The sequence below is a fragment of the Peromyscus maniculatus genome, chromosome 2 (genome assembly GCF_049852395.1).
Source record: "Peromyscus maniculatus bairdii isolate BWxNUB_F1_BW_parent chromosome 2, HU_Pman_BW_mat_3.1, whole genome shotgun sequence".
Classification (NCBI taxonomy): Eukaryota; Metazoa; Chordata; class Mammalia; order Rodentia; family Cricetidae; genus Peromyscus; species Peromyscus maniculatus.
This window is the reverse complement of record NC_134853.1, coordinates 66,268,989-66,293,846: the sequence shown is the minus strand read 5'-3', so window position 1 is coordinate 66,293,846 and position 24,858 is coordinate 66,268,989. Positions and strand designations below refer to the sequence as shown.

Sequence of the window (24,858 nt, the reverse complement as noted above, 5' to 3'; positions counted from 1 at the left end):
ATCTCTGTGTGTTCAAGGCCAGCCTGGTCTACAGAGCTAGTTCTAGGATAGCAAAGAAACCCTGTCTTGAAAGTCTGTGTTAGTTTGTTATTCCTTTATTACTAAATATTTTAGAGAGAAAATTATACATGGTTAAATGTGTTATAGGATAGAATACACAGTTTATATGGATATTTAAAATAAAATGAAGACTTAAAAACTTCTGTCATGGTTGAGGTCTTGATGCTTTAAAAATATCGATCGACTCTTTCAAGAAAATTGAAGCTGTGAGTGGTGGCACCCACTTGGAATCCTACCGCTGAGGAGGCCGAGGTGGGGGGGGGGGGCGCACTCTTGAGTTAGAGGCCAGCCTGATGTACATAGTGACACTCTGTCTCAAATCAGACATAAATCAAAATGTTGAATAGAAAAAAAAAGAAAATTGAAGAAACATGAGCTCAAGTAGTGGTATCTGTAAGATACTGCAGTTCCTCCCGGGGTGTCATTGGAGCCTCTCAGTGCCAGTTTCTAAGTTGCAGTTCTCTTTGCCTTTGTAACATGTTTGGTGACTTCTCAGCCTCTCTTTTAATCTTTCTGAAACTCCATTGTCCATTGGTTTTGCTTATTCAATCTCTGGCTAAATTTTCTTTATATTGATTTGCTCTCCAGTTGGCTGGCTGGTGCCACTTGCTCCTGACAGCTGATTGCTCCTTTGTCTCTCCTCTGCTTAGCATTGACCTGGTGGCCTTGCTGCAGAAGCCTGCCCCTCCCACTCAAGCCGCAGAAGCCAACTCCTTTGAAGCGTCCCAGCAGCAGGGCTTTGGGCAAGCACTCGTCTTCACAAATTCTCAACACAACAATCAGAAGGCACCAGCGACTGGCAGCTCCGCTTCTGCCAACGCCTATTCGCCTCAGAGCTTGGTAACTCATTTATTTCCAGTGGGGTCTTCAGGAACGTGCCCATGCCTTGCAGTTTCTCCTCACAAGGAGTGAAATGTGGCAGTAGGTCCTCGCCCAGGAAACAATGATGTGATGATTTCCAAGCACATATCTGATGATTCCGTGTGGAGCTCAGTTACTGAGTTTCCTGGGCTGAGATAAAAACTTTTTCACTTGTCAGTGATCAGTAACTGACAAGTTACTGATGAAGGGTTCCTTTTTATTAATGATTTTTTTTTTTTTTTTCCATCACAGGCAATTTATTTTGTTCTATTCATTCACAGTTAATACAGAAAATACTTGGAAACATTTCCATATAATGTTTGACACAGAAATCATCAAATAGAAGTATACAATGTTGACAGGAGGCAGTACATTTATAATTTATAACCCCAAATGTATTTATAAGTTAGAAATGGAAAGATCTACAAATGAAATTATGAAGGTTCACCAAAGTCATTTAATCTGTCAGTTTCTCATTCATTTTTATGTCTTAATAATATTCTATTGTATGAATAAGCCACATTTTATTTCTCTCCAGTATTTGATAGCTATTTGAGTTGTTTTAACTTTTTTACTATTAGCAACACACTGCTGTAAACCTTCATGTACATGTTTCATAGGTGCACATTTTCAGTAGTTTGAGGTTATATTCCTAAGGGTAGAATTGTTGAGTAACAGAGTAACAATGTTTTGCATTTTGACCAACCACCAAACTGTTTTGCCAAAGTGGCACACCATTTTACAATCTCACCAAATCCTTGTTTTTAAGGCTCTGATTTTTGTACAAAAGCATTCAATCATTCTGTCAGACCAAACCAGGAAAAGTAAGCTATAGTTCAGAGCTGTTCTATTCCATTTACTATGCAAAGCCATTCTTGGCGTTTGCAACTCTCAGCCCTTTTGAGTATTCTTGCAGTGTTCACCTTTTCCTCCACCACTTTTTTTTTTCTTCTTTTTTTCTGGTTTATTCCTATCTATTACAAATGTATAAAAAATCCTCCATCAACGCAGCTGATAGCAGCAGAACCTTGAGAAATATACCTTTGGTTTGCCTCAGAAAAGGAACACATATTGTACTGTAAAGTTTATAAAATTGGCGCAAAACATTGTGATAATGTTACAATACCAGTTTTAAGAGTTCAGTGACTAATGGGGAGCTGATGGGATACATGCAGAACTGTGAAAGCGATCTCACTTAGCCAGCTGTACACGTAGACTGTAAATCTACATTCAGATCATTTCTGATCTAAGACTATCATCTCAGTTTATCTGTTGAGGTCAACCAGGAAACCCTAGAATATACCTTGATTTTTGCAAAAAACAAAATAGGGGGAGGGGTTTTTTCAGCATTTCAGTCCACGAGTAACAGTATCCTAACAGGCAAAGTGTTCTCTCACTGTCAACATAGAATGAACTGCTGCTGGAGGTCAACTTGGGCTTTAATTTGCATTAGCGCTTACATGCATAGTAGTCCAAGTTGTTGACCTTATGACTTTAAAAAGTAACTCTAAAAAAGTAAAATGGCCCTTCTTGGAAGACTAAAGAAAGACATCCAGCCATAGTTGTAAAAAGTCTCATCAAAACAATATACCCTTTTATGAATTACGCCCCAATTTAAAAAAAAAAAAAAAGTAGCCCCAAATAAGAAGCAGCTCTGAAAAAGAAAATATAACTTAAGATATTTGAAAAAAACATGGTGAATACAGGTTCAAAAATAATTAAGATACATTTTTTTTTTTTTTTTTTTTTTTTTTTTTTTTTTTTTTTTGGTTTTTTTTCGAGACAGGGTTTCTCTGCGTAGCTTTGCGCCTTTCCTGGAACTCACTTGGTAGCCCAGGCTGGCCTCGAACTCGCAGAGATCCGCCTGCCTCTGCCTCCCGAGTGCTGGGATTAAAGGCGTGCGCCACCACCGCCCGGCAAGATACATTTTCTTAAGGCTACCTAGAATTAGGCTTTAAAGAATTCTACCATTTCAAGTTTACCACTAGTTACTAGATACCCATTTACAAACAAGATGTTCACCTTTTTTGTTCCTTTATCAAGAGAAAAATCTACCTTCAGATTATGAGGGTGGTGATGGGGAGGGACTAGAAAACAAGATTCAAACAATCCCATGTAAATATCACATTTTAATGATTTTTTAAAAACTTTTCTTTCACTTCTATTTATTGTGAGTGTACTTGTGGGTAGGCCCGTGTGTACACCATGACCCCCTTGAAGAGGTCAGCGACAGCTTGTAGGAGTCAGTTCCCACTCTGTACTGTGTGGGCCATCAGCACAGCCCAAGTGGTTATTTTCTCCTAGGTTTCGTTTCAAGGTCTGTTTCTGTATTGAATGTGTTCTAAAATTTTTGTTTTCAGATTGAATGGAATGCAGATGTTTGTCTGGTCTGTCCAGGTGTGCCCACTTGGCACTCTGCTCCCTGAAATACACTCCTTTCTCTTCAGTTGACAAGTAATATGACAGAGGTCCTTACTTGAGTGTTAAGTTTTCCTTCAAATAGTTTCACCCACTGTTAGAGGGGCGTAGTGACTGTGGCCCCTCAGTGCTTTTGCAGTGACTTCCATCCACCAGGAAGAATTCTGGGATTGGCAGTGAAGAAGACAGGGGGTGGGGGCTGTGAGCTTGGAGTGCAGCCTGTGAAGGAATGTAGCTGCCGGAGGTCGGCTGAAGTCTATGTAATGCGAAGTAAATACAGAGGAAGCCTATCAGTGCGCTCCCTCCGCCTTCCGATAGCTGCTGGTAGAGTGTGTCTAACCTCTAGTCAGTTTGGTCACAGAGTCCAAGATGGAGCTCGCCTGTCAAGTCTGTTTATACTGTAATTAATTGCTCAAGACTATAGGGAAAGCTGTTTAGCATTATATTAGAGCCACGGCTCTAAAAGTCGCTACTATTTATAATCATTGGTGAAATTAAATAAATAACAATTTACTACTAATACTACTAATAGTAAAAATAGGTTAACATAAGGCAGAATGAGACAGTGGTATTAGGACTTGGACTCTGTATCTTATTGGTTCAGTGAAGCAGATGGAACTGAGACTGTACTCAGTGTTACAGAGAGCAAAGCAGTGGCTGTAGAGAAAAAGGATTGGATAATAGCAGCTGGTGGATGGATGGTGGATGCTGGTCGGTGAGAAGACTAGCCCTGGGGTAGACTTACGCCAGACGGGCTTGAGCAGGGCTTTGATGGCAAAATAACATTGGCACAAATGTGTTAAGAGGCAGGAGCTGTGATTGATTGGCCAAAGCTGCCCATGACCTAGTGTATTTTTTTCAGTGAAGAACTCTGAATTTTCTAACTGGGCTGTTCTACACCTAAGAATAATGATAATAGCCAGGCATGATGGTGCATGCCTTTAACTCCAGCACTGAGGAGGCAGAGGCCCGAGGATCTCACGAGTTTGACGCCTAAAAAAAATATTGATAATTTAAAAAAAATTTTTTTCCTCTCCTTTGATTTAACTCCTGTAAGATGCACACACTCAGGCTGGAAAGATGGCTCACATATTATTCCCCTGGGCATCTGAGTAGCAAAAAGTTCATTCCTAAAAACCTATGTTTAGGGTTGGAGAAATGACTCAGTGGTTAAGATCATTGGCTGCTCTTCGAGAGGTCCTGAGTTCAATCCCCAGCAACCACATGGTGGCTCACAACCATCTATAATGAGATCTGGTGCTCTCTTCTGGAGTGCAGTCACACATGCAGACAGAACACTATAATAAATAATTCTTTAAAAAAAAGAGTCTCTGAAGGAGCGAAGCATTGGTGGTTTTTTTTCCTTACTTATAGAGAACGACTGGTGTTCTTAGTCATCTGAACAACCTGAGCCCAGGACTGTCCTTTCCTCAGCTTCCTGCAGGTTTCAGTGTCTGGCATTAGAATGTGAGCTTTCGACATTGACTTCAGTTTAACACTGCAGGGAACGCTCAGAACTGACCTCTGCTATTCCTGTCATTAGAGAGAACTACTGTTATGGAAGGTTATGGAAGTTTTGTGTGTGGTCTATCCAGCATGTTTTTGTCATTTAGTGGTTTGTTTTTTGTTTTTTGTGTTTTTTGTTTTGTTTTTGTTTTTCCAAGACAGGATTTCTCTGTGTAGCTTTGCGCCTTTCCTGGAACTCACTTTGTAAACCAGGCTGGCCTCGAACTCAGAGATTCGCCTGCCTCTGCCTCCCGAGTTCTGGGATTAAAGGTGTGCACCACCACCGCCCCGCAGTGGTTTGTTTCTTAATGGTTTATTTTTGGGTTGGAGAGAAGGCCCTGATGATAAAAGCAGTTACTGCTCTTACAGAGGACCCAAATTTGATTCCCAGCAGGCATGAATTAAAAATAATAAATGGAACTAATAAATAAAACCATTTTTTTCAAGATTGTAGTAAACGTTTTGTTTTCTGAACCTCCCATCCGAAGCAGGGAGGCATGCTGCTTTATTTTGTTGATTCTGAAGGCATAGTTGCATTTTCATTTCCTGTCCTCCAGAGCAAGGTTGGCCTGTTCAGATGATCCGAGATGCAGGGTTCCAGACCACTGTGCTTGCAAGCCTCAAGTGAAAGAAAGAATGCTCAGGGCTTGCTCTCTTCCTGTCTTCACAGTCATCCGTCCTGGGCTCGGGATTCGGAGAGCTGGCCCCCTCCAAGATGGTGAATATCTCCAGCTCCCAGATTTTAGACAAGTTGAAAGCACCCAGTTTGAGCCCGTTTGCTGCCACGTCAAGTGCCCAGCAGAACAGTACGAGTCCCCCAGCCACTACTGCTTCTTGGGACCTCAAGCCTTCAGCATCCCAGTCCTCAGTCCTCAATCATTTTGGTAAGTGTGTTTTCTGAGCTGCTTTAGTATATTGAGTTCAGTGTGAGCAGTAAGGAGGAACTTGTCCAGGGTCTCTTGGAATCCATGCAGCTTTGGAAAATGGAGTAAGTCGTCTTACTGTCCAGTGCCTACATTTCTTTATTGTACAGTTAGCAGAAATAGACAGATTCCTGGCTAGAAGGGCAGAAATGTTGTATGGTAGTTCATGTCTGGAATCCCAACAGGCAGGAGAGGGGAGGGCGGAGGATCACCACAGCTTGAGACCAACCCAGTACAGAGGAAGAACCTGTCCCAGAAAAAAGCTGCTGTGGGCCTGCTTGTTAACATGCCTTGATCTCCGCCCAACTTGGGAGGCAAACTGGTCTCTGTCAGTTAGAGGAACTCAGCTGGTCTGAGTTGCAGGACTATATAATGAGAGCCTGTCCAAAAAAATAAATAAAAATAACTACAGGAAAACCAAGCAGTTGGGACTAGAGGGGTGAATGAGCAAGTCCTGGTTGGTCTTTCAGAGGACCTAGGTTGGAATTCCACTGTCCACGTGGCCTTGCTCAACCACCGCCTATAGCTCCAGTTTCAGGTAATCCAATGCCCTTTTCCAGCCTTCGTGGGCACATCACACAGTACACAGATCTGCTCGTAGGGAAACAAATAGGGAACCAAACGAAAAGACAAAAGGTAAGTAAATGCGTGGTAGGGGAATATAAACATTAGTTTGCAACACTGACTAAAGAGCTTTAGAGTAATATGGACTGTCGCTCAATCACTTTCTAAGGGTGTTGGGGTGCAGCTCAGAGGTAGAGTGCTTGGTTGCTGTGTGAGGCCCTGGGTTTTAACCATGCACTACAGAGGGAAAGAAAGCTCACAAGTGCTAAGATGCATCCTCATTCCGTCATTCTGCGGAATCTATCATTATGTGGTCAAGGTTTACTTTCTGCTATCGAGGGAGCATGTGTAAATTTGATGTTTTCTGAACACAACTCCCACCGAAGTCCCCTTTAGCACTACGCTATCATTTCCCGTTACAGTCCTGGGCAAGCTTGTGGGAGAGGCCAGTGGGGGCTGCTTCAGTTCTAGAGTTGTTTGCAGGTTTCTCTGCTTCATGAAATGACTTGCCACGCTCAAAAGTAATGTCTGTGAGGGCTGCTCTTCGGCTCTCTTGGAAGCTGGATTCCTAGCCACCCTCTGCCTGACAGAGCATCATTACGGATTTGCTAAGGAAAGCAGATGTTAAGCACAAACCATGTTGTTTGTATAGATATTCTAGGACAGCAAGCCACTCTTCCTGGTTAATATGTTGACACCTTGTGCTGCCACATACCACGTTGATGTTGGATCCAGCCAGCATTCAAACACACCATCAGATAATAGCTATAAGCCTTTCCTGCTATCTTTTCCTCGCATGATTAATAAGCTTATGGATAGAAGCATGTTGTTTTGTTTCCATGTTCTCTATGAAGCCTAACTTTTTGGTACATGCCTCATTCTAAGTTGAAAATGAACTCATTTTAATAGTATGTGCTACTTTTATTTTTTAAAACAGGGCTATGTTGCCCAGGCTGGCTTTGAACTCACAATGCTCCTGTCTTGGCCTCTGACATTCTAGATTATAGGCATGCATCCTAACATGTAGGTGGTCTGCATTTCTTTTCTTTTCTGTTTTGTTTTTTGAGCAGGGTTTCTTTGTGTAGTCCTGGCTGTCCTGGAATTCACTCTGTAGACCAGGCTGGCCTTGAACTCCCCTGCCTCCCAAGTGCTGAGATTAAATGTATATGCCACCATCACCTGGCAGTTTGCATTTCTTTTTCATGATTTCTATTCAATAAAACTAGAAAAGGTTTTTTTTTTTTTTTTTTTTTTAAATGCAACTGGAGCCAAGTGCAGACCTTTAATCCCAGTACTCAGGAGGCAGAAGCAGACAGATCTCTGAATTCAGGGACAGCCAGTTAGGTCTACAGAGTGAGTTCCACGATAGCCAGGACTACACAGAGAAACTCTCTCAAAGTCTCTCCCTGCGCCCCCTTCCAAAAAAATGCAATTGGCATGTTCTGGTAATTGATCTGATTGTATTGAGAAAAGTGTACTAGGTTCATTCATTACCATTTTGTTTTTAATAGTTCATCCATATAATACCAGTATGAAAAAATAGACTGTATATGCTGAGTTCAGTGCCCTAAAGATGAGGGATGATGCTCTCTGCACATTAAAATGAAGGAGCCTTGGCTGGGCAGCGGTGGTGCACACCTTTAATCCCAGCACTCGGGAGGCAGGGGCAGGCGGATCTCTGTGAGTTTGAGACCAGCCTGGTCTACAGAGTGAGATCCAGGACAGGCACCAAAACTACACAGAGAAACCCTGTCACCAACAACAAAAACAAAACAGAACAAAAAGCAGCAGCCGCCTCTGAAAAAGAAATGAAGATATGATTACGTCTGTGTGTTTTTGACAGTCAAGAATGAGAGCAGCAGTGGACAGAGTGGTTTGTCACATGTGTTCTTTATGGTCTGTAACATTGCCCGTGATGTGCAGTAATCCAAATGGACGGCTGGGGAGGTGGCTCTGTCGGGGCAGTACCTGCTCTGTAAGGGGGAACGTCTGTGCTTGGCTTCTCAGCACCCACGGCAAAGCTGGGTGCAGGGCTGCACATCTATAGTCCTAGCACTGCGGAGGCTGACGGGGTTAACCCCTGGAGCTCACTGCCTAGTAGAATGGGGAGTTCCTCCAGGTGCAGGGAGAGACCTTGTCTCCATAGAATAAGGTAGAAAGCCACTCTGGAAAACATTTTAGTGGTGACCTCTGGCTACACACAGAGAATATAGCAAAATTGATAACAGAATAAGCAGGTGTGTGTAGCCCTTCCATAGATGTCTCGACTTCATGTCTTCTGCGTGAGAGATAAGGAACAAAGCATTCAGTCACCTTTTCAGTCACCAACTGGATTTGTTTCCTTTCCCTCCTGTTCTGTCCTCTTCTCTCTTTTCAGATGGATTCAGAACACCTGGTAGTGATGGAAGCTTCCTGAAAGTAAAGCTGTAGACGTCCAGACGTCGCCGAATTCCTCATTTCTGCTCACTGTTTCTTTCTATATTTCATAGACTTCAAATCTCAGCCTGAGCCGTCCCCAGTCCTTAGCCAGCTGAGCCAGCGACAGCAGCAGCAGAGCCCGGCAATCAGTGTTCCTCCTCCTGGTCTGGAGTCCTTTCCTGTCCAGGCCAAACCCCGAGAGGCAGCACCTGGACATGGTCCTGCTCCTGTCAACAGACTTGTGCAGCTTCCCGCTGTGGCTGTTGACAGCATCGTATCTGCCCACCAACCGCAGCCCAAACACATCAAACTCCCTAAGCGCCGGATACCTCCAGCTTCTAAGGTAGGCATTCCATCATGAATTCCGTCCCAAAGGTTTATTTCACACTAGCTCAAGTGTTGGAAAACTGAATATTAGACATTGGGATACAGTGTCTTCAAGTATAGCTCATCATCACTTGGGAGGATTTGGCCATTTCTCGGGCACTGGGCTAATTATTAGAGTGAATTCATGCTGGGAGACAGTCTCTGCATTAGACCCGAGGGTCTAATTGAAAGCACTTTTGTTATTGTGTGATACCTCCTGGTTGGGAGGTGTGTGATTACCTCACCAGATAATGCTTTCATCATTGCTGTGTCCTCATGTACCAACTACCATGACACATCCCCCAACAACGCTCCAGCCATTTATAATATTCATGTGGACCATTCCCTGTTTAAAAAGATTCTGTTTCTCTTCTTCCTTTTTCTCACCATTTCTTTGATGGTGCAGCCCACGGAAGCCACTTGCTTGCATCTGTTTGTAAGCCTTGAGACCTGGAGACCCTGCCCTCTATTCCTGACAGAGCTTTGCTTTTCCAGGTTCCTGCTTCAGCAGTGGAAATGCCTGGTTCTGCAGACGTCACAGGATTAAATGTTCAGTTTGGGGCCCTGGAATTTGGATCAGAACCATCGCTGTCTGAGTTTGGATCAGCAGCTTCAGCCAGTGAAAATAGTAATGTGATTCCTATCAGCTTGTACCCGAAGTCTTTAAGGTACAGAGCTCACAGTGTAGTTGTGACTGAACGTAATCCTTTCTTTGCAAAAGAAAACAAAGCAGAGTCGAGGAACCTGGTGAAGACACTCTGATAATGGTTTGTGCAGCGCTCCACATGCTTAGTCTCCCAGACAGTGCTGTGGCCCACACTTGTGTTAGGCCGGTCTTGTCCCTCCCGTTGAAAATTGTATGTCAGAACGTGTCTCATCTAGATGTGACATGTGACTAGAGTCGTGTAAAATGTGGCTTTTGCATGCCTTAGCTTTAACTTAAAAGTTTTCAAAGGTCATCCATACTGTGTGTGGGCTTCTGTTGCCAAGCATTTCACTGAGCAAATGTGGTACATTCAGAGTTGATAGACTAGGTTCTCTTCTCTTTTTGCTTGTGGTGAATCATACTGCTGTGTTACAGTGTTCCTGGTAGCAGAACTCTTGAGTCATGTCATGAGCACCTGGAGCTGGTCAGACTTGCACAGTATCAGTAGCACACTCCCCAGTGACCCACAGCGCCCCAACACTTCATTTTGGTCCAGTGGACTATTTTGCAAATACAAAGATTTGAGATGGTTTTATTAGTTGTCTAGAGGGAAATGCTGATACATTAGCTTGTCATGCACCTTTGTAGTTAATGGCACTTTAGTTTAGAGTGTGATACTGAGTTCGTCTGTAAGGTGAAGCTGTCATATGATGCCAGGGTGCGTCTAACACTGTGTACTCTTTTCAGTGACCCTTTGAATGCCTCTTTACCAATGACCAGTGCTGTACAGAACTCCACCTACACAACTTCAGTCATTACCTCCTCCAGTCTGACCAGCTCGTCCTTGAGCTCCACTAGTCCAGTGACGACGTCTTCCTCTTATGACCAGAGTTCTGTGCATACCAGGATTGCATACCAAAGCTCTGCCAACCCACCAGATTCAGCTCCAGGCTCTGTTGCTGTAAGTGCTTCTCCTGCTTTCTTTGTTTAGGATATTCCCCCGGCAAGTTAGTGCACAGTTTGGCAAATTATGCTCTAAAGTGTATTTATTAGCCAGGCAGTGGTACTGCACGCCTTTAATCCCTGCATTCAGGGATGCAGAGGCAGAGTCAGAGGCAGGCGAATCTCTGAGTTTGAGGCCAGCCTGGTCTGCAGAGCAAGTTCCAGGACAGCGAAGGTTGAACAGAGAAATCATGTCTCAAAAAAGGAGAGGAAAAAAATATAGTCCATGGGAAATATATATGTGGAAGTCAAGAGAACAACTTGCAGGAGTTGGTTTCTCTTTAACTTGTGTCCCGGAGATGTAACTCAGGGCATCAGGCTTGGCAGCTGGTGCCTTTGCTCATGGAGCCATCTTTTTTTCTTGGAGCTGAGGACCAAACCTAGGGCCTTGAGCTTGCTGGGCAGGTGCTCTGCCACTGAATTAAATCCTCAACCCCTCTTGCTGGCCCATTGTAGTAGCTTGGGGGAAAGGACTTTTTGTTTATCAAAACAGTAATAGTACTTTACTCCCCAGCCTGTGGTACCAGATGTGAACTGTTTCCGTGTAACAGTCATTAAGTCCCGTCAGAAAAGCATTAGTTATCCCCATTACAGGCTTATCATTATTAACCAGTGGGTTCTTCTTGCCTGGCTAGTCTGAATTATTGTATACAAGGTCCACAGCCAAGTAAGACAGTTGATGATAACATGTGGAGCCATAGCAATAAGGTCTTAAATCTAACTCTAATAATATTTATCAGCCGGGCGGTGGTGGCGCACGCCTTTAATCCCAGCACTCGGGAGGCAGAGCCAGGCGGATCGCTGTGAGTTCGAGGCCAGCCTGGACTATCAAGTGAGCTCCAGGAAAGGCGCAAAACTACACAGAGAAACCCTGTCTCGAAAAACCAAAAAAAAAAAAAAAAAAATAATAATAATAATAATCAACAGTAATGAAACTTGCTTGTATTGTTTTGGGGCGCTGGGGTTTTTGTTTACTAATCTATTGCTTCTAAGGATAGCTTGATCGATGAATATTTGATATCACCATTCAGATAATGTGAAGGACCATTTTGTTAAGAGTTGGAGAGAAAAGCAGCAGGGCAGACAATGTCTAAGTCTTGTCAGTTGGTGGTAGGCAGATAGAGAGGAAGGAGGCGGTGTCTGAGCCCCCGGGGCTCCGCTGCTGGCTGCACTGTGGCTGCCTCCCCAGCCCGTGAGGCAGGGGTCCTTTTAGTGTCTCAGTCAGTCCCACCACAGTCGCTGTTCAGGCCAGTCAGCGCCTTCACAAAAGCCGTGTCTTAGGTCATAGCTCATCTTTCCTTAGAAATCTTCCTGGTGTGGAAGTTACTCTGTCTTTAGAAAAGAGTTTTACTTTTTCTAAATTGAGAAAATTTTACTTTTGCATTACAGAATTTGCATGAGAAACGGAAAGTATCACGATTTAGTTATAATGGGACTTCATCTTTATTAATTCAACAACTTGATAGTTGTTTTAGGAGTGCTTTTAGCCTTGTTGCTTCCCTAAGTTCTGAGTCTGGTTTTTGAAATGCCCACTTCTTGCGATCTATGAGAGTTAGCTGTGTTGTGAACGAGATGAGGAGCGCAGACGTTGCTCAGTGTTAAAAAGAGCCCTTCCCGCTCTTGCTCTCTCCTCAAGCCTGTCACAGCCCCTAGATCTTCTGGTGCCTGAGGGACATGCATTCACAGAGACAGACACAGATACAGGAGGACATCTTTGAAAAGCCAATTGCTGCTTTGTTAACTGTACATACGGTTGTTGCAGTCCCAATTGTGAGTCAGTCTGGTGATGGTCTGGACATGTCTGTGTGTTAACTCTCTCCCTGTCCTTTGTAGAACGGACATGGTGGTGGCCGAAGTCAGCACACAGTAGACGGTAAGTATGTTCTCATTACAACTGGTGGAAAACAGAGAAAGTTTGGCTAACATAATTTGAAAACCACCAATTGATCAGCGGTTAATTCTCCAAAATCTGTACTTGACCTTGTCCTTGGAATCCACTTGTTTACTTTTGAGATGGTCTCACTCATCGCTCTGGCTGACCTGGGGCTTGCTGTGTAAACCATGCTGGCCTCGACTCGAGAGCTTTGCTTGCCTCTGCCTCCTCTATGCCAGGATTAAAGATGTATTACTACCACACCCCAAAACTATTTCTTTTGAGAGGGTGTTTGATTCACTGTGTATCCCGGGCTGACCTCAGACTTCCCAGTTAATAAAATGTCAAGTATCTGGGAACCCCAGTGTGCATGTCAGACTCCCTTCTTGAGACTTTTGTAAAGTCAGCATGGGTTGTAGGGGTGACTTTGGCCTCTTAATCTGGGGTGAGATGCTTCTTGGATGCTTCATCTTCAGAATCAGACACTAAGAGACTCAGGAGTGTCAAATCACCTCAAACCTACCCTACCCCGACCCTCCCCTTTATTTCCTACCAATTAAACTAGCACCCACCAACATTAAAATATTTAATATTAGTTCAGTCAGTAGAGTGCCTACCTAGCCTATATGTAGCTCGGAGTTCAATCTCCAGGAGCACATCCGACCCAGTGTACTGGCAGAAGCCTGTAATGGTGGCACTTGAAGGTGTGAGAATCAAAAGTTCATGGGTCTAGTGGCATACAGTGTGATTCCAGCATTCAGGAGCTGGTAGCAGAAGGATCCGGAGTTCAGAGTCATCCTTGCTTACTTAGAAGTTCATGGTTGGCCTGTGCTACATGAGACTGTCTCCGAAAGAAACGGAGTTGACCGAACTGCAGGTCAGCCTGTCCCCTGCCTGCTTTCAACTCCCCTTGTTAGCGCGGAGTGCTTCCTCCCAGGGAGTTCTGTATGAGGGGAAAGACGATGATGTGTTTCCAAGCACATATCTGACTTAGATGTGTGGATGACAGTCAAGCTGAGTCTTTCCCGAAGGTCATCAGTTGTGCCCATGTCGTCTCTGCTCTGTGGTTGATTTCTGAAACACACCCCAAGGAAGTTCCCGCTGTGCCTTTGCGAGTAGACGTTGGTGTGAATTCTTCCTGCTGGAGAGAGGACAGCCCTTCCCTGCCACTTTTCCCCTGAGGTGCAGTGCACTCTGGCAGCCCAGGCCTTCACTGCTTTCCAGTGGGTGGAAGCGCCCTGAGGAGCTCTGGCCTATCTGCTCTCCACTCTCTCGGCCATGCTTCTGAAGGGAAATTGTTGTCTCACTACGTACCCATCAGTTCTGGCCCATCTTTCCTGGGGGCTTGTGTCCAGTTGGTGAAAGTGGGGTTAATCTGTCCATATCAAGACGATTTATGAGTGGGTCATTTTCGGTTCTTTGTTCAAACCCTTCCTTCCCATCTGGTTATGTAGTCCTGTCTGCAAGAAATGCAGCTGTCTGGTGACGTGCTGAGGTGCTATCCTAGGAAATGTAACGTGTGGTGTATCGTATCTGAGCGTGAGCAGATAGGGACTATGTCTCCAGTACTGAGGGTTGCTTCTGGGGCTGAAGAGGTGTGTTTCTTGCAGCTGCTTCATCCCTGCCGGCTCCAAAGACGACGACGACGACGACGACGACAGACGCCCCAGGCCTCCCGTCTGTGGGCTCTCTTCCCAGCACCACCTCGGGCACTGCTCGTCTGCCCTCCTCGTCCCAGCAGTCTGGGGACCTGTCCAGCAGCCCCCTTTCTCAACTTAGCAGGTATGTGGGGGACAGCAAGAGAAGGGACGGGATGGGGACATCGTGGGGGCAGGCTTCGGTAGTAGTCCACTGGCTTGGGCTTTGGTCACATCCAACCTCACTAAGTGCTTCTAGTGTTCCTGCTGGCGGAGTCCCAACCCTGCTGAGGAGCAGTGGAGCCATATGTATGCAGATTCTGGCTGCCTCGCCTGGCTCTAGTTCCCGACCCACGCCACTGTAATGTGGACTGAGAAGGATGTGTGACTGACTTACCTTTGTCCTGATTCCAGAGATAAATTATTGGAAGAGGTTACGGGAAAAGGAATTGGCTTGTTACCCATACCTTCTGGGTAGAGGTCTTTGATCCATTTAGTTCAGAGCGAATGTGGTTGATTCGAACTCTGGATTTGATTGGAATTTAAGCTGGACTCTTAGGTGTGGGCCACACATGGAACCTCATATGACTCAGTCTTCTGAGCTCTCTAGTTAGCAGTCCTGCTTTTACTCTTTTTATAGCCAAAAAGGGTGATGATTTATTGAAGCCAGGATGTATCAGATGTCACGGTGTTTGGCCCTGTAGGTCATTTTTGACCACCAGGAGGACTTTGCCACAGGATTCTAAGGGCATGAAGTGTGATGCCCAGCCAGGCATCCTCAGGGAGAGGATTGACCTTGATTATAGCCTGTCAAACCAGGTAGGTCTTGCTTGTGTTTTATTTTCTAGCTCCCTCTCCAGCCACCAGAACAGCTTGCCCTCTGCACACACAGCACGTCCTGCAAGCACGCCACACACTGTAAGTACCCAGCCCTGCTGCACAGTCCCCCTGACGGCCGTGAGTCTTGGGCAGAGTGGGTCATCAGATCTCAGGTGACCCAGGGCCTCAGAGTTCATTGCCTTGGACTCCTGGGCTTTTTCTCGAGGTGTCAGGGCTTTGCTTGCCTTCAGGGACTTGCAGGGACAGTTTTGTTTCTTTCGATTTTTCTTAAAATTTTACACTTTATTTATTTATGTTCTTCTTGATTGAAGAATAGGTTTGTTTCTAATTTCTGTCTGCAGGTAACTCTTATTGTTCTGCCTCTTGGCCTCCAAGATTATTAAGTTGCATTCCATTGTGTATGAATGTCATTGGGACTTCACTAGTGTTAGTTATTAGGTGTCCTGTTGATGACAGCTTAGAGACAAACAGTTTGAGGAGTGATTATTTTCAGAAGATCAAGAAATCTAGGCCAGGAGAGTTTCAAAGTGGAGGGGTCAGCTAGGGAATGCCCTTAAGTGTTTGCTCACATTTGTATATGTGCACGGTGTGTGTGTGTGTGTGTGTGTGTGTGTGTGTGTGTGTGTGTGTGTGTGTGTGTGTGTGTGTGTGTGTGTGTGTATGCATGCCTGTTACCCACAGAGGTCAGGAAGAGGGTATTAAATTCCCTGCATTTACAGCTACAGATGATTGAGACACCAGGTGTGTGCTAGGGACCAAATCTAGGTCCTCTGTAAGAGTAGCCAGTGCTTTTAATCACTGAACCGTCTCTGTAGCTCCACTCCTGTTACTTGTCTGTGTGCGTCTGTCTGTCTGTGTCTGTGTGTGGCCGCAGGTACCCATAGAGTCTAGAAACAGGACTGGTTCCCCTGAAGTTGGCATAACAGTTGGTCGTGAGCCTTCTGATACGGGGCCTTGGAACAAAACTCTGCAAGAGCTGTACATACTTATTCTTGACCACTGAGCCGTCTCTCCAGTACCCTATAAGTAGTTTGTGTTTGTTGTAAGTGTATTCAGATACATCTCTTCTCTGTCTCCAAAAGCGGATTCTCAGTATCTTGTCTTGGAGAGCAAAGTGTCCTTTCCATGGAGCTAGTTACACCTCTGCTTTGCTATTTTTGTGGTACTGGGGCAGAAGCAGAGACACTCGCCCTCTAGAAGAGCTGTCTGTGCTCTTAACCACTGGGGTTTATGTTTGAGACAGTCTCAAACTGGTCTGGAACTCACTATGTAGACCAGGCTGGCCTGGAACTCCCAGAGATCCACCTGCCTCTGTCTCTGAGGTGCTGGGAATAATGATGTGTGCCATCATGACCAGCCTCCAGCCCAGTTTTAGTAGTCTTGGTGTGCACTTTGAGTCCTGGTGCCGAATCTGGCCCTATAGGTAGAGGCTACACTGCCCTAAGACAGAGGACGCCCCGCTCTGGAGTCACCGAGTGCTGGTGTTGCCCACTGCCCGGGAGAGTCCTGGCTGTGCCAGCTCCATCTTCCTTGCTGTGAGATCACACGTCTCGGCTTTTGTTTTGCCAGCATGCCAGTGTGGAGAGCACCCCATCATCAGCTAGCTTCTCAACAGCAGCAACCTCTGCCCCAAGTGCCCCATCCTCGGGGGTCGTCTTGCCTGGAAGCAGCCTGTGCCTGGGTGGGACCACTGTGAGTGTGCCCAGCAACAGTACCAGGGCCACAGCCTTGGTGACCTCAGGTTTGTGCTCCCAGCCCCTTGCCTGCCCCTCAACAGTGATCTTCCAGACCTCTGCCTACACCCCCAAACAGCTGAGCCACTCCATGGTGAAGTGAGTGATTTTTCCTCTTTGTAGGCAAAGCGCCCCCAAACCTGCCTCAAGGGGTGCCTCCTCTGCTACACAATCAGTACCTCGTGGGCCCTGGAGGACTGCTTCCTGCTTACCCGGTGAGCATACAGTAGAACTGGTTGGTGCAGGCACTGGTACCTTGCAGGACCTGGTAAGGGGTTGTGAGTTAGGCCAGAGCTGCCCACCTGAGGCAGCTCTCCTCTCTTTGTCTCTGTCCACCTAATACCTGATGTGTCTTCCTCCTTCTAGACTCTACGTAGACAGGATCTTTTCCTATAGCACCTGACCCAGGTCCCATTCTTGAGTGTGTCTGTTTTGGCCCCCGAGATGGCTTTGGTGTGTGGTCCCTAACGTATCCGCTGATTCTCCTGCAGATCTACAGCTATGATGAGCTCCAGATGCTGCAGTCACGGCTGCCAATGGTGAGTACAGAGTGGCTTTGTGGACCTGGGCAGCAGACTCAGGGCTCCTCCTTTCCTTGCTTGACTGCCACCGTGTGTGGCCTGGGGGACCTCAGCCATGGGACTCCCCCCTAGCACCTTTGACAAGCTATGTCTGGGGGTGCTGTGCTTGGTTTGAGCATTTCTTTTGGCAGATAAGGGAACAGTGCTTATCCTGGGGAAATTTGAGACTTTAGACAAGAGCACATGTAAGGCATGCCCCGAACCCAATCTAGTCCCTTATTTTCCTGCTCCATTCTGTGGTGAAGCACACACACACCTTTAATCCCAGCACTAGGGAGGCAGAGGCAGGAAGATTTCTGACTTCAAGGCCAGCCTGGTCTACAGAGTGAGTTCCAGGCAGCCAGGACTGTTACACAGAGAAACCCTGTATTCAAAAACAAAACTATGCACAGCTGAACATGGAGGTACTTTCCTGTAATCCCAGCATTTGGCTGAGTTTCAGTTCAAGAGCAGCCTAGGAGGCTACATGCTAAGCTCCTGTCTCAGAAAAAATGAACAAACATCACGTGAGAGTTGGACCTAGAAATTGAATCCTGTCTTCACTCACAATGGCAGGATTGTCCTGTACCTGTATGGAATGCCGGGCAGGAGTTGGCTGACTTCTTACTAATTGCAAGAATGCTGGCCCTGGTGCTGTTGGCCTCACTGTCAGACAGGGCCGTCTGCTCTGACTCCAGGTCTAGGGATAAAGGAAGGGGTCTTGTGGCGAAGCCACAGTGATAAGCAGGGGAACCCGGAATGGGCCCTCATGAAGCAGGATTGTCCTCTGCATAGCTGGTCTCAGCCTGGTATTCTCTAGGGCATCAGTCAGTGACAAGCATAGAATGTGGCCTTTCATGTTCCTCAGACACACACACACACACACACACACACACACACACACACACCCTTTCACCATGCCGCCTGTCCAGGCCACCCAGGGTGCTGCGGGCACACACACCTCCACCCCTGCTGGAGTCCTTTTCAGAGGCAGAGAGGGCTCCTGGGTAGAATCCGAGAGTAGCCTGAGGCGACGACACTCACATCCTGCCTTAGGGGTTCTTCCTGGGTCTCCTTCCCCTTCCTTGATGTCCTGTGTGTGCATGTCTGGCCTGCATGTACGGTGTGTGTGCCTGGTGCCCCAGGGCAGAAGAGGACATCAGATCCCTGGAACTGGTTACGTTGTGAACCTCCATGTGAGCTACTGGCAGAGCGGCCAGTTCTCTTGACCTTTGAGCTCTCTCCAGCCCTTCCTTTGACTTTTGAAAAGTTCTGTCTTAGAGGACATCTCCAGTGAGCCCACAGTGGAAACAGCTTTCAGTTTTTCCTGGGATCATATTTTAGGCTTCCTTTTGGGCCTAAACCTCTTCCTGCCTTTGGATTTCCTCCTCTTGTGTGAAAAGGGCTCCCCCCTCTGGGTGTCCTCCCCAGCATTTCCTGTGCCTTTGGGAATTCTGCTGAGCTCACCCAGGCTTGCACTGAAAGGATGGGGTGCCGTTCCCAGTAGCGATGCTCTTGTGTGCTGGGACCTCAGAACTAGGGCAGCCCAGAACCCTGCGTGGCATCGGCCAGGGAAGGATTTCTTCATCCGGAGAGCACAGCCTTCTTCGCCTTTGCAGCTACGTTCTTGAGTTTGACTCTGGGCAGCTATTGTTGCTGGAGCTAAATGAATTGGAGAGACTAGACTGTTAGGGCCTGGGCCTGGGTTTCTGTACCCACCTAGCACTGCTCCCTGTCCCCTGTAAGGCTTTCCTCCTCTCCTCCTCTGCCTTTCCAGTGGCGGTTCCTTTAGAGTCTCACAGTAAAGACCAGTAGAGTTGGTTTGGTCCCTAGCATTTCCTAGGTCTCCATATGTGGTGGAAAGAGTCGTGTGAGATCACCTCGGACAGGCGTTAGGGTTTGCAGTCTGTCCACGTGTTGTCAGCTGAAGCAGGAGTTCTGGGCTGTGCACACTTGAGGGTATTGTCACACCTGCAGTGCTCTGGGACAGCTGCCTGTCACGGGCACTCTGCGTGTGGCATCCCCCAGAGTGCCCATGCTTGTTGAGCCTGCTGGATCTGCTCTCTGAGGGTGGGTGAGACCATTTGCTCAGGGAGTCTCCTTGGTCTTTTCTAGGATTACTATGGAATTCCCTTTGCAGCACCCACAGCCCTTGCCAGCCGAGACGGGAGTTTAGCTAATAATCCATATTCAGGTCAGTTGGCTCAATGGGCAAGAGTGGGAGGGGTTGGGCTGGCCCGTAGCTCATCATAGGAGGCCAGAAGGTGGATGCAGAAGGGCTGGGGTGCTTGAAGGTTGAGTGTGTGAGCTGGCAGTTAGACCTATTCCTGTTTGTAACAGCCAGCCTGGCCTTTCCCTGGATACAAGGTTTGGTGTTCTTCTAGGTGACGTCACCAAGTTTGGCCGAGGAGACTCTGCATCCCCTGCTCCTCCAACAACACCAGCTCAGGCACAGCAGGGCCAATCTCAGACCCACCACACAGCACAGCAGCCCTTTCTGAATCCTGCTCTGCCACCTGGCTACAGCTATACCGGCCTCCCCTACTACACAGGCGTGCCCAGTGCCTTCCAGTATGGGCCCACTATGTTTGTGAGTATTTCTGCACCTCTTCCCAGGGCTGTGGGCTCCTCCAAGCTTGAACCCCGGGGCATGTTTTCCAGCATCTGTCAGTAGTAGGAGTGTGGCCATCCTCAAGGCCCATTGAGTTACATCTGCTCTTGAGGATTGCTCAGGGTCAGATTCCATTCCCCAGCTGCCATCATGGATTCCACTTAGGAAAATCCTGGTCCTCTTGGTTGTGACTTGGTTTTGCTGGGGTCTCTGGCCCAGACTGCCTGATCTCCTCTTTGTCTTATTCTTACACTCCAACCTCACCTGCTTGTCCCACTAGGTCCCGCCAACCTCGGCGAAGCAGCATGGTGTGACCCTCAGCACTCCCCCTACCCCGTTTCAGCAGGCCAGTGGCTATGGGCAGCACACTTACAGCACAGGTAAAGGCGGGCCCCTGTCCTGAGAGGCACGGGGTATACCGGCCAGGCTTGCTTCGCCCACACATGCCTCTTGTGTCCTGCCATGCTAGGTTATGACGATCTGACCCAGGGGACAGCAGCAGGAGACTACACCAAGGGTGGCTACGGGGGATCGTCACAGGCTCCCAACAAGTCGGCTGGACCCGGGCCTGGCAAAGGTAGCGTCAGCCCCTCTCCAGGACTAGAACCTGGAACGACTGTCCCGTCTGACTGTGAGGCAGGGCTACCCGGGGTCTCTGGAACCGGCCTGATGCCGGGGGAACAACTGTTTTTGCTCGTAGGAGTATCAGTGTCTTCGGGCACCACTGGCCTCCCGGATATGACTGCTTCTGTCTACAACAAGACCCAGGTGAGGAGGGTGGACAGAGGTGGGCAGGTGGAGGGGGGTGCAGTTCAGTCTGCCCTTCTCATGGTCACCTTTGTCCTGCAGACCTTTGACAAGCAGGGATTCCACGCGGGGACACCCCCACCTTTCAGCCTGCCCTCTGCCCTGGGCTCCACTGGGCCCCTGGCCCCTGGCGCAGCTCCCGGCTACGCCCCTGCACCCTTCCTGCACATCATGCCGGCCCACCAGCAGCCCCACTCCCAGCTGCTGCACCACCACCTCCCGCAGGACACCCCGGTGAGCGCAGTGATGGAGGCAGCCTCCTTGCCGTGGGCCTGGGGTTCCGTGCCAGCCTTTATAGCCTTTTCTCCTCTTCCTCCTCAGAGTGGCTCTGGTCAGCGCAGCCAGCCCAGCTCCCTGCAGCCCAAGTCTCAAGCCTCCAAACCCACCTATGGCAACTCTCCGTACTGGACAAACTAGACCCTGAGAAAAAGGGTGGGCTCTGGGGCAGGAGAGCACACACGGAGCACATTTCTGGGGACCCGGTGCCCTTTCCTAGAATTCTGAGACGTCCCTGTCAGCTGAGCCTCTGTGGGAAGCCTGCCTCCCAGACCCATGTTGTATGTAATGTATTTATGTATGTATTTGTAAATGTGACAGAAGCCTGGAGGAGCTGGGGTGTGGCGACCAGGTAGCATACAAGTGTGCTCTCCCCATCTGGACACCCTCACTGTAGCCACGGAAGCAAGCCCCGCCCCCGCCCCTCTGCCTTCAGGCCTTGCTCTGGCTCCCAGCTCAGCCGGCTGCTCCTGTGCCAATGAAGGCCTGGTGGTTAGGGCTTGGGGTCAGGTACCAATGAAGAATCACGACTTTTCTTTCTCATTCCCTGGGAACCATTATGTTTCTCTCCCCTGTAATGACTTCATACTTGTTTTTGAGCAACTGCTCCTCTTGTCATTTGTCATGGCCCCCTCCAACAAATCTGGGAATAGCAGAGGTGACCTGTCCAGCACACACCCGTCTGCCTGCACAGCAAGGCCTTCTTCCCGTCTGCTGCCCCAGGGGCTGGCCTTTGACCAACCATCTAAAAAAGAATCCCAACTGGGTCTCAGAGATGTTCAGCCAGTCAGCTCCCGTGTAAAGAAATCCAAGATCTGCTTCTATCTCAGTGAAAGCCTGTCTCCAAACCAAGGCTCCTCTATCTGTACCAGTTGTCCTGAACCAGGCAGGCAACTGTTTCAGGGTTTTCTCTCACCCAAACTCCACCTAATAAAGTTCTGAGAGCATGCTGGGTCTCTGCGTACTGTGTCTAACGATGCTTTGGGAGTCACTGGACCTCCCAGGGATGGCCACTGGAATCGCTGTCTCTCTCCTGCGCTTCTTCTGCAGGCTGTACTCAGAAAGCTAATGTGCCTTTTCTGGCCATCTTAGTAAGACTTGGGACCCAGGGCCCTCTTTATATGGTCCAGAGGCCAGGAGTTTGAGGGTAGTCCTGTCCAAATCCTAACTGACCTGGAAGGAAGCCACGTGACAGGGTTCAAGGCCCCAGAGCTGTCTGCCTGTCCTCTGCTTCCACTTCAGTATCCTGAAGTGTCATAGCTCGATTTCAGCCTAGGCTAAGAGAACCGCCTGAGGTAGGCTGGGTGGGGGCATGCCCAGGACCTAGGCAGTCAGGGGGATTAGTGAGTTTGAAGTGGGCCATCTCTACTTAAATGGGACCATCTTTGAAGTCTGGAGGATTTGGGGGTCACGGTGACAGACATCATTACAGCCAGGAGTAGTGGTCAGCCTGTTAGCTGTCAACCATAGCTTAGGCTCCTGGCCTGCTCATGTTGTGTCTCCGTGACAGTCCTTGTCCCCCTGTCCTGAATGAGGGACTGAGCATGGGCTGCCTGACTGGCTCTCTTGCTTCGTTCTGTTGTGACAATGAACACAAAATGTTTGCCCAGGGAGGATGGCAACACCCTTTGGGCAAGTTAAAAAAGGCCTTGACTTGAAGAATCTTGAGGTTACTGACTGAAGGTAGTTAGTGGAGCCCAAGTTTTTATTATTTAGCAGAGACCTGTCAGGGTGACAGTGAGGTGTATTTTTTTAACGTGGGGGGAAGGGTGATGACCCATGGGGAAGTAGCAATACAGGTATATTTTATTTCACATTTTTATTAGTAGACAGATGGGCAGAAAAAGACAAAATCACTAAGGGGGAGTCAACACAAAATGCATCGGATAAACTTCTCATAAGTTAAACTGAAAATCCGTCTACAATTTTAGCTAAGAAAACGAATATTAAAGTCGGGTGTGTCCGCTGGTTTCAGTTGAATTGCATCTGCATCTTTTTAGTTGTAAATGTAAACCTTGTGGATCAGGGCGGGCGGGAGGGAGGGCACTCTTCCCAGAGAGCTGTGCACTTCCCTTCCAGTGGACAGGATCAAACATAAGGGAGCCAGCAAATGATGGCCAGGAGAGGCCAAGAAGACTACAGGAGGAGATAGTGTGGCTAAGAATTCTGGAATGATGAGAGAAGTGGGGAGACTTTGAGAAGCGACACCAGCCTCGTGATACTACACACTGTCCACTCAGCCTGAGGAGACATGAAGTAAAGAGCACTCACCCAGTGGGGGGGGGGGGTAGACTAAACCTTGTTCTTTCCACACCAAGTGACCAACTCTACTCAGAGGGCTCTACCTGCAGCCGAGACCGCCATCCACTCCCAAGAGAAAAAACACTCAAGTGGTTTTCCACAGGGCGTGTTCTCAAAGTCTGTGACGGCCAACCGATGCCAGTCAACATAGCCTGCACTCCTGCACTTTCCAACCGTGCCCTCAACAGCAATGTCGAGGTCCACCTCAACCTCAACTTGCCTCTCTGGCTCCCTGAGTCAACCTGCAACACAGGCCAGCAGGGCACCTCCCACAATGCCAAGGTGTCTAGCATGTCCAGGTGTGAGATCCTTTAGGACGAAAGGCTTATGTTTAGGGTGCCAAGAGAGTAAGATCCAACTACTAGCTGTAACTTCCGGGGTGGGCGCAGGGGGAGGAAGATGGGCACTATGACAGGGTCTGGCTCCAGGCCTGCAGGCTAGGGAGCACTGGGGACACCAAGGAGTGCCTCTGGGAACTTCTCCTCCTCACTGTCGTCCACACAGCACAGCAGCCATGTTCCTGAGTCACTAGATGCATGTACAGCCCTGGGCCCATGGAGATTAATATCAGTTATTTCAGGACCAGTCTCAACATTCTCATTTAATAACAGAGCAAACTTTAGAGGCCAGAGAACAGCTGGGAAATAGCATTCATTCAGGAGCGTTTGAAGAGTGACTGAAAACCCTGAGATCAGAAAGGAGGAGGGAGCATGGAAGGCAGGGCTGCCTACTGGACAGTGGAGGATCCGTCCTCCCTCCTCCGTCCTCCCCAGTTCCTGTCTGCCCTTTGGTTTCTTTCTGAGCTGTGATCTGAAGGTAAGAATGGACACTGGCGCTCCAAGATCTTAACATCCTATCCTTCTGAAAACTGGTTTCACATCATAGCAGTTTGCTACACCAGGAACAGAAATCGCATTTCAAACGTGAAGTCCCTGGCTGGCGAAGGCTGGAGCTCAATCTTGGCTCAAATCTGGGAAACAGTTGCCAACAGCTGCCTACTAGAAATGCCTGCAGTCAACTGGGGCCCCGCCCAAACAGGGGCCCCGGGAAGCGCCATGGCCAAAGCACACTGAGAAGAGAAAAACCTCCAGATCATATCCAAGTCACACACAGCCACAACGATCACTACCAGTATAAGCAGCTCAATGAAAACCAAAATCTTAACACATGCACCTAGGATTAATACTGAATAATTCAAAGTGGCTACTTAAATAAAAAAACAAAACTTCATGTGAGAGTATCTGAGATGTTTCCGCTCCCAACAGTGGCCACTAGTACTTTTCACTCCCCCTCAGCAGCATCAACCAAACTGGTATAATTTTATAATTTTTAATTCTTTGTTATCACAACTAAAAATCCACACACTAACCTCCACTTCCCCCGCCCCCACCTGCCCCCCTCGTTGGTAGAAAAAAAGTTACCCTACCTTTAAAATAAATAGCAACCAAGTGCTCAG

At 47.8% G+C, this 24,858-nt stretch overlaps 1 protein-coding gene and 2 non-coding genes across 9 annotated transcripts in view; all 3 read left to right on the top strand.

Moving 5' to 3' along the window:
• Ubap2 (ubiquitin associated protein 2) overlaps nt 1-22,048 on the top strand; it is a 90,328-nt gene extending 68,280 nt beyond the window's left edge. For all 7 annotated transcript variants that reach the window (XM_042270998.2, XM_006985945.4, XM_016004532.3 and 4 more), the window contains 18 exons: nt 711-900; nt 5,516-5,729; nt 8,822-9,093; nt 9,612-9,784; nt 10,510-10,723; nt 12,598-12,637; nt 14,248-14,419; nt 15,123-15,192; nt 16,684-16,855; nt 16,971-17,062; nt 17,339-17,386; nt 19,523-19,601; nt 19,792-19,997; nt 20,299-20,398; nt 20,488-20,595; nt 20,719-20,786; nt 20,868-21,059; nt 21,147-22,048. In XM_042270998.2, the coding sequence (XP_042126932.2) occupies nt 711-900; nt 5,516-5,729; nt 8,822-9,093; nt 9,612-9,784; nt 10,510-10,723; nt 12,598-12,637; nt 14,248-14,419; nt 15,123-15,192; nt 16,684-16,855; nt 16,971-17,062; nt 17,339-17,386; nt 19,523-19,601; nt 19,792-19,997; nt 20,299-20,398; nt 20,488-20,595; nt 20,719-20,786; nt 20,868-21,059; nt 21,147-21,242 (2,506 nt within the window). In that variant the 3' untranslated portion in view covers nt 21,243-22,048. The remainder of the gene's footprint in view (nt 1-710; nt 901-5,515; nt 5,730-8,821; nt 9,094-9,611; nt 9,785-10,509; nt 10,724-12,597; nt 12,638-14,247; nt 14,420-15,122; nt 15,193-16,683; nt 16,856-16,970; nt 17,063-17,338; nt 17,387-19,522; nt 19,602-19,791; nt 19,998-20,298; nt 20,399-20,487; nt 20,596-20,718; nt 20,787-20,867; nt 21,060-21,146) is intronic.
• LOC121827778 (small nucleolar RNA SNORD121A) lies at nt 992-1,072 on the top strand. The gene has a single exon (XR_006070075.1). It is a non-coding gene; the product is annotated as a small nucleolar RNA SNORD121A (small nucleolar RNA).
• Nucleotides 13,588-13,666, top strand: LOC121827779 (small nucleolar RNA SNORD121A). Its single transcript, XR_006070076.1, has one exon. It is a non-coding gene; the product is annotated as a small nucleolar RNA SNORD121A (small nucleolar RNA).
• Nucleotides 22,049-24,858: the final 2,810 nt, after the last annotated feature.